We start from the raw sequence: 9,547 nt of genomic DNA, 5'->3' as shown, positions 1-9,547 counted from the left end.
CTTCAAAATCCTCAAGAAGGGTAACAACTGTTGCTGCATAAATAAAAGTAGAACAAAATTACTGAGTAAATTTTTTGGGTTGAGTTGCGAACTTAGTCACTTTCTTTAAGACGTTTCATGACTTTGCTCAAATTGTGTAAGACAGCGTATCAATCACAACAAAATGGCCCTAATCGCCTCTATCTTGGTATCCCTCTGCATTGAATAATACTAGTCTATATATCCCTCAATAATGTTCGAGAAAACTCAAAAAGAAAAAATAATTTTTTTAATATGAAAATTCTCTAAGTTGCTCTGTCAGTATCCCTCTCCACTGAATAATATTTGTAACGCTCTACTAATCCAGGACCATTATACTATGTGTTTGAAATAATGCTTAACTCGTTAAGCGAGACATTTGTACTCAAAAGTGTAATTAAAATTAATTAAAGTTGTAGGTGATAAAATTTTGGTCAAAAGATATAAACTTTTCCAAACTCTAAATATTTACATGAGATCCCAAAAAGAGTTAATTAAAACATAATTACAACAAAGTATACAAAATAGTCGACCTAAGCAACAAAATTGGACTTTTATGCTCTAAGTCCCACAAAACATCCTGACCGTGGCGGCCGAGCAAACCGAACATGTAAGCATCGCTCCAAAGCTCTCCAACTCATGGTTGGTCGACTTTTCCCTTGCCCTTACCTGCACCATAGAGCACCCGTGAGCCAAGATCCAGCAAGAAAAGTCTCACAAGACATACATAATAATCACAGCATGTATATATAATAATTCATATGTGTAACATCCCAAATTTTCTAATATGGTTTAGTGCCAGGATTAGGGGGCCGGGAGGCAATAATTGAGTTATTACGTGAATTATATTATAATATAATCATGCTTGTATTTTAAAGATGTTAAATATGTGTATGTGGGCCGTTTCTTATAAGAATGGTATATTAGTAATTTGACCTATTTGGGGTATAAATGTGAATATGTTCTTGTGTGATTGAGACCACATTATTATGTGGATATATTTGGGTTACTTGACGAGAGACGATCCCGATGAGCAAGTTAGAGAAAAAGTCACAACGGGGTCTAAATACCCGGTTCGGGGTATTCTAGTAATTTAGTACATTACCGGGAATTAGTGGGTAATGGGAATTTATTGGTAATTGTGTGAGAATATTGGGAGTAGCGGGAATTATAGGATGCAAATTGTGGATGGCTGGATTTAAAGCAAAGGACAAAATTGCCCTTATGGATATTTGAGGTACAAGCTTCGGACAAGGGGTAATTTAGTCATAGCCATTCAGTTTAGGATTTAGATGGCTGGGAATTTATCAGAAGGTTGGAGAAATTAAAGGAAAGAAGTTCAGCAGCTCACTCTTGCTCTCTATCACGTTCTACATTTTTCTCTTGGAGCTTTGGTGATTTTGATCAAATTGAAGGATTTTGCTTGGAGGGAAGGCTTGAAACCAGGGAATTGTTGGGAGTCATTATCATTGGAGTCTTATAGCTGAGGTAAGGTTCTAAACTGAAAGATTTCATGTTAGTTCAGTTGGGTTATTTAAAGCTATGGTGTCCATGCATGTTTGATAGATGGTTGGTTGGGTTTGGGAATTTTGATGAGTTTGATTATGGTAATTAGCTGGGTTTTGTTGGTAAGAATGGGTATATAAGTTGTGGGAATTGAATTGGAGGTGTGGGACGAATTTGGTTAAGTTTTGGCTGGGCTCGGTTGAAGAGAAACCCAGAAATTTCTGGGTTCGTGGTGGTGATTCGCGGCCTGCGAAGGAATTTTTGAGCCAGCAGGGCTCGGAGGCAGGGGCGGGCCGCGGCGCACGTTGGATTATAGGGAGGGCGAGCCTATGGATTTAGAGGCGGGCCGCGGCTCGTGTGTGAGGGGCCGCGGCTCTTAAAGGGAAAATTGGCTTAAATGGGATTTTTAGATTGGGAACTTAATCATTTGGGCTCGGGATTGATTCTACTTCCTTGTTAAGTGGAATTTGATGTCCCGGAGGCTAAGAGTTGGTTTGGAAGTTGTTATTTACTTGTTATTGATGGGAACTCCCTTATCACGGTTGTGACTAGGTTTTCGCTAAGGGCTTGAATCAGAGATCGTACTCGGAGGGTTGTCGCTAGTAACCCGCATACGGACCAAAGGTAAGAAAACTGCACCTGTTATGTGAATGCATGATTAGAGCTTAGTTAAGGTGATGAACATGATTATAATTATGTTGCGAATGTTTGATTAGGTACGCTGTAACGTGCATAATTATGATTATGCTTATGACTATTGAGTGAATGTATTATAATGCATTGTGTGACTATTTGTTAAGTATGCTATATGAAACATGTGACTGTCTGTTATGATTGTGAGGCTTAGTTTATAAGCTAGGGTATCATTAGGATGTTAAGTGGAGATCAACTTATTAGTTGAGAATTCAAAGGCTTCAACTTATAAGTTGGAGGCACGTGGTGGATTGACTTATAAGTCAATGGCATAAGGACTTGGTTTATAAGCTAAGATTGGCATATTGCACGTGGAGTGCAGGCCACTATGGCTGGGCCACCCTGGGAGTGCAACATGCACTCGACTGGCTCAGATGCCAACAACTTGAAAGAAAGTGCGACATGCACTTGTGTGACTCTATGGTCTCCAATTGGGTTTAATGAATGCACTGGATTCAGTTATTACTGTTTGATGGTTGTTTTATTCACTAAACTGTTGATTAAGTTTTCTTGCTGAGTCTTCTGGCTCACGGGTGCTTTGTGGTGCAAGTAAAGATAAAGAGAAGCTTAACTAGCCATGAGTCGGAGGGCATTAGCAGTGGTATGTACATATGCAGTCCGCTCGACCACCACGGTCGAGATGCTCAGAGGAAATAGGGTTAAACCCAGCTTTTGCCGCTTAGGACGGCTTAGTGTGTAATCTGAGTTTTGTAACAGACTTTTAAACTAATGTTTTTGGGATCTCATGTAAAGAACTGGTTATTAACCTAATGGAAATGTTTATGAAATGATCAAAAGTTTTTAATACTCAAACCTTAGTGGCTTAATCACATGTTTAGTTCAAATGACTTGTTAGTAAGTCCGGCACTGGTTTCAAAACACACCTGGTAATGGACCCTAATTAGCAGGGCGTTACAATATGATTAGTAAATCATATCACATATATAATAGTCATATAAATAACAATTCGCATAACTCAAAAATTCAGTCATATATATTCAATTATCATATAGACATTTAACACCAACCATACCAAGTAGCATCACAAAGTATCATATGTACACGGTTGATGCCTAGTATAGTGTGTCTCCCGCACTAAACTTACGGTAATAACCGCATTCTTATAATCCAATCAGTCACTAATAAGCATAACAAACAATTATACAATAAGGATACACAACCCTAGCTCATTTCAATATTATACGATCATAATCGTTTCTGGATATAATAGGGCCAATGCCTGCTCTACGTGAAAATGCCAACTTTTCTTACCTCGAGTCTTGAGTTGAAGACGGAGCGACCTTGAGTGCGATCCTCTCCCGAGTCTCTCGAAAACCCTAGTCACAATGATATAATGAAAGTTTAGTTTCTCCTTAAACCACAACCTACCACAATCTTCCTATAAGCCCTCCCAGGCTCCAAATATACTTTAAACACGACCAATATTGTCCTAGGAGCCTTAGCTTATGAACCTCTAAGGTTACCCATCAAAATCCATTGAAAATGAACCCAAAACTAATATGTCAACATAGGTCGGTCGACTGGCTTCCTAAAAACAATCTGGTTCCTGCCAACATGCAAGTTGGTTGACCTGTTGGCAAAGTCCGGTCGACCAACTCTATACAGAGCCAAATTTCTGCGTTTTTTCATTTTTTTTCAAACTCAACCAATTCGACCCCAAACTTGTTCCCAGCCAATTCTAAGCACAAAAATTGACCCCAAAACATGTATACAACTCAATATACATCCAATAACTTCAACCTAACATCAAATTACAAGTCTCACATCAAGAATTAGGTTTGAAATCCCCAATTTTCCCCCAATTCCAAATTGCACAAATTCATGGTTTATAATTCAATTTCAAGCCATAAAACAATTTATCAAACTTATTTTTCAACAACAATATGGATACACAATTAGTCTAGAATCTCCAATTTTCAAAATCCAACCAAAACCCCCAAAATGTTATTAAGAACACCTAGATGAGCAAGTGAAATTTTTTGAAGAAATTCTTACCTCTGTGATGAAATTCGAATACCCTAGAGTGGTTATGGCTTGAGCAACTGATAATATTCCTCTTTTGAAGCCTAACTTCCTCCCATCACTAAGAACAAACCCCAAAGTTGTCATGGTTCAAGCTCTAGTTCTTGAAAGCTAATAATAAAAAAATGAAAAAAGAAGAAGGAAAGTGGAGAAAGGGTGAGCACGTGTAGGAGGAAACCAACAGCATTAGGTTTTCCTTTTTTTTTTCTTCTCAAATTTCATGGTCAAACGACCATTTTGTCCCTCCATTAACTTAACCCCTTAATTAGCCTCAAGTACATTTTGGTCATGTAGCTTAAAACTCTAATCACACCACTAATCTCCAAATTTATCAACTAATCAACTAAACATAACTATTCGACCAATTTATTCAATTTTACCAATTATCCCAAATTAGTGAAATTCTCAAAATACTCATAAGCGCAACCCGAGCCGGGTATTTGTCTCTTGTTGTGACTTTATCGCTAAAACCACTTAAGAGGATCTACTCATGCCGAATATCACATATATATCCACATAATAATGTGGTCTCGATACTGTTATCCCCAAATATTTATATTTAGTGACGTGGCAATTGGATAGATACGTGTCAGTTGATAACACACTTTTATCAATGTGTTGACCAAGGCAGTGAGTGTTCCACGCTCAACCCTATGCCCATGCCGACCACAATGTTCCATGCCGATTAGTGATGTTCTTTGTCACGACCGGTGGTATGTTTGGCATTGTCTTAGCCGACCAGTTGTCTCAGAAGTTATCTTCTAGGTGACTCTTCAATACAGCCTCAGTAACAGCTTTGACCCGAATCATTCTCAACTGCCGCGGGAATATCTGAAACATCCCAGAATAATAGTTATATTGATGTAATTTGTTTATTATTCATTAATTAAAGTTGTTGAAACAATCAAGGACCCCGTCAAAGAGGGATATCTCCCATGTACGATCTATGAGCCTATAAATAAATGACTCATGACATCATTTGGGGGGATCGAATTCGGGGAGTATTTTTTACTAAAAGTTTAGAGAAAGACACATTGTATCTTTTCACTTGCACTTGGGAACTCAATTGACTCAGGTTCATCTGATCTCAAGTGTAGGTCAAATATATCACAACTCCAAGTGGATTAGGCTATTTCCAACAAATTGGGGCTGAACCACTATAAAAATTACTCGTGTTATTTACTTTCTATTCAAGGTTATTGTCGTTTTTGCGTCTACTCACAGTTAGCCAAAATCGTGGTCAACAAATGCATATACACAAAAATTATAAATATACTATCAACAGATCAAAATTACGAAAATGCTCATTTTTAACAAAAGTGTGTATTTAAACACATTTAATACACATAATCATGCATAACACAATCATATAATAATATAACTCATATAATTACCCCACTTGCCCTCTCGACATGCTAATCAAAGTATTAAACCTCATTAGGAGTTTTGAGAAGCTTCAATACTAGTCTACATACACCCCATTAATGCTTGAAAATTTTGAGAAAGAAAAAATAATATTTTTAATTTGAAAGTTCTCTAAGTTGTTTTGTTTACTCATTAATTAAGTAGCCAGAAATTCAACTAAAAAGAAAAAGTGGTAACATGCACACCTCACCAGCTCAGCTCAGGCGGCAGCGACGTGCATGTCTACTCACCCATGCGCACAAAACTGAATATCCAAGGATCATTCCCAAGGTAGAACTCCCACTAAATATCATCCTCAAAAAAGTGTTCGAAGTTCATTAAGGAGACTCCCTCTTTCGGTGCACCAAAAGACACTTATATTTTATGATTAATTTTAAATAATTCACAAAAAAACATAAAGTATCAACAATAACACTAAACAATCTAGTTATTTGATCCACTAAACCGTTTGAAACCGACAAAACCAGCCAAAATGGATTGCTACATACTTCTTCTAGGCAAATTGAGCGATCTTATACCACTAAAATCAATGTGTAAAGTAACCTAAAAAGCCGGATTTGTAAATTAATTTGTAAAATAACAGTTTTATTAATACTCAGTCCTGGAAAAAGGGCAAGCGAACTTGAAATAACAGCGTTAAAACATACCGTCGCAAAACGCAACCCCCAATTCCCAATTATCCTAAAGTACACACATTTTCATCTACAAGCCATGCGAAGTTTCTAAGATTATCACTACTCACTCATAAGTCACAACTCCTAGAGACGCAATGCTGATCATGAACGATCAAGCTCAACCATAGATTCTAATGTATCACAACACGTTAGACATTAGGGATTCAAACCAAGGAAATGCTGCTGTCACCACCGGGTGGTTGGCGAACACCTCCTAGATAATCTCTGGATGATGCCTTTCCATCAGAGAAAATGTTGCTGCCGCTCATTTCCCTGAGCTTGGCCACGCTCAGTGGCTTCTCAGCTGATCCTGGAGGAACATCTCCCTTAAAAATGTTGTTTCCTTTCAACTCAGCAAACTTCTGGCCGTGTATTTTCTTTGTAGTCTTGACAACAGGTTCTTCACTGAACAGGATATTACTCTGACCCCCAGCAGGCTAGTTCGATGAAAAGTGAAATGACTTCAGTTTATGATATTATATGTATAGCAGAAAACTAGGAGTCTAGAAAAGTCAGAAAGAACATGATGTAGAACTTTCAATCCAAATATTAGAAAAAATTGGAGAAACTAAATTCCCAAACTCACATTTGAAACTTTGACCGATGTTCGTAGATTTCTAGGTGCAGGTTCTCCCATGTCTTTGCTGGCTCTTGATTCAGGGGTGTGAGCAGATACCACTGAACGAGGTACTATTTCCGGGGGAGGGCCAAAGATGTCATGTCCAGTAAGCTCCTTGTTCTTAGCACATGATACCTGCTTTTTAACCTTTGAATCGGAATCACTTAGCAAGGTTCCACTTAGTTCACGTTGCTTGGCAACCTCTGGGATAGAGCTTGGCTTCTTGGGGGAGATTCTCCCATCAGCACTGAACGATATCTGACTCATTTTGTTCACAGTTTGCTGAAAATTCAATCATTAAAAGATTACACAACTATAGTGAAAATGATAATGGATTTTCCTAAGAAACTCAGAAACCTCATCTGAATACCTGATATACACGCAGCCCTGTTTTTGAACCAGATTTACCAGCATCAGATTGAGGGGTTCCATCACCATTGTCAGTGAATATACCACTTCCATTCATCTCTTTCATTTTATACCCTGAACAAGGCTTCCTGAAAGTAGCACATGCAAAGTGAAAATTTTAAGACAATATTTCTGCACAAAAGTTCGAAGCTTTCATTCATGAGGTACATTTACAAGTTTCTTCCCAAAAAGATTTCACTGTTTTGTATTGTATAAAAATTGTGTCATACACACATAACAGAATGTTTAAGGCATCCAAATTCGGCAACTATTAGTTGGCATACTCATTATTTTCTCACTCGCTAACAGTTTAAAGTAAGTACTTTTGTTTTAGCAAACTGGACATAAAAACATTACTTTTTAGAGAATTGCTACTAGCAAGCTATTAAAAGCAATTCCACTCTCTGGATCAAAGATTGGGAAATATCAGGTCTTAATTAATGAAAAAATTTCATCAAAATCAAAATTGTTGTTCTCGTTCAAGGTAAAATCCTTTAAAACAAAGAAAAAATGTTAACATGGACCTGGTTTCTAAAATGCTAGCATAAACTTACAATGCAATGCTCACCAAATTATCAATTCAACTGCCCCATTTCGTGGATATTATGTAAAGGCCATATATTTCCCTTAACTTAAAAAAAAAAATGAAATTATGTGGTTTTTATTCTTGGGTATTTCAGAGCTGAAATTTTTCTGTACACTAAATCAAATAAGGCAATCCCAGTTGTGGGTTCTATTACTACATCTTCATGTATATAGACGTCCCCTTTACATCTCGCAGCCCAAATTCAAAACACATATATTAGTAGATCTAATTCAATAGTAGCATTTACAAGTTAATATTAATTGAAAGAAAAAAAAAGGCATTTTATCATGAAAAAAAAGCACATATCAGAAGTGTTAATATAGCGCAGATCTTACTTTTTCAAGAGGCTTTGAGCTTCATCTTCCGTCACTTGACCCCCATGCAACACTTTTTTCATTCCATCGGACGGCTGGGAACGAAAACAATCAAATTTCAAATAAAAAAGTTAATTACAAAATTATTATTACTAAATAAAAAATTGAATGGAAAAGAAGAAGCTAAACTGGAGCTGGAAAGAATTGAATCAATGAAAGGAGAGAGGCAATAAAGAGTGTTAGGAGGGAAAATACCTGATGAGAGCGAGGAGCAGAGGTAGGGGCGGTGGAGGCAGAGGAGGGAGAAGCCTCCGTCCAGGTGAGAAGATCGGAAGTGGAAGAGTGAGGCTTCCTCACCGTCACTGGTGTGCCTTTCTCCATTATCTTCTTCTTCTTCTTCGTTTTCTTGGTCTGACTCTGAGTCTTGAGTTTTGTGTTTCAGTGTGTGAGTTCGGTAATTTGAAGAGACCTTTTATTTATTTAAATTTTAAAAATAAAAATGTGAAAGAAAAATTTGAATGAAGAGAGAGTAAATAGTAAGTAGTAAAGAAAGATGTTGGATTGCGCAAGCGAAGCCACTTTAAACGCTTACAATCTCACATGCCTATACGTAACTTCGACCACTCGCTAATCTACTACTACTTTCCTTGTTTGCTTTAGTGATATGTGGCAGGCTATCTTCTCTACATTCTATTTTTTCTAATGTGTCTATTTTTATTTTTTATTTTTTATTATTCCAATTTTTATTATTTATTAATATATATAACCAATAATTTTAATTATTTTTAATAATGTTCAGCAATAACAATAATTGACATTACCTTCTAAATATTAATAATATGATAAGCAAATATTTAGTTAATCCAATTTTATGTATTGTCAAATATTCCAACTTTTAATATTTATTAATAAATAATATATAACCAATAATTTTATTTATTTCTAATAATGATCAATATTAGGAATATTTAACATTATATCATATATATTTAGTTACTTGATTGGAGGGATAATTGAGAGAAATAAGGCCTGTTCGGCATTGATTTTTGTTTTTTGTTTTCAAAGTTGTGTTATCAGAAATGAGAATAAAAACTAGTTTTTGTATTTTTCAAAAAACAAAAAGTATTTGGTTAATGTTTTCTAAAAACCATTTTTTGATTTTATTTTTTTAAAATCTTAAAAAAATTAACAAATATATTTACAAAGAGAAATGTTTTTTAAAAGTTTGTAATAAATAATTATATAAAATAATTTGAAAGAA

General features: G+C 36.1%; 1 protein-coding gene across 1 annotated transcript; it reads right to left on the bottom strand.

Moving 5' to 3' along the window:
• Window positions 1–6,241: 6,241 nt before the first annotated feature.
• On the bottom strand, window positions 6,242–8,820 carry LOC133805223 (uncharacterized). The gene is made up of 5 exons (XM_062243350.1): window positions 8,542–8,820; window positions 8,308–8,381; window positions 7,349–7,475; window positions 6,946–7,260; window positions 6,242–6,796 (listed from the first exon to the last, which is right to left on the bottom strand). The coding sequence occupies exons 1-5, from the start codon at window positions 8,665–8,667 to the stop codon at window positions 6,524–6,526; spliced, it is 915 nt and encodes a 304-aa protein (XP_062099334.1). The 5' UTR covers window positions 8,668–8,820; the 3' UTR covers window positions 6,242–6,523.
• Between the last annotated feature and the right edge of the window lie 727 nt (window positions 8,821–9,547).

This window comes from Humulus lupulus, chromosome 1 (genome assembly GCF_963169125.1).
Source record: "Humulus lupulus chromosome 1, drHumLupu1.1, whole genome shotgun sequence".
Classification (NCBI taxonomy): Eukaryota; Viridiplantae; Streptophyta; class Magnoliopsida; order Rosales; family Cannabaceae; genus Humulus; species Humulus lupulus.
Note: the sequence above shows the minus strand (reverse complement) of the source record. Positions and strands in the feature narration are given on the sequence as shown.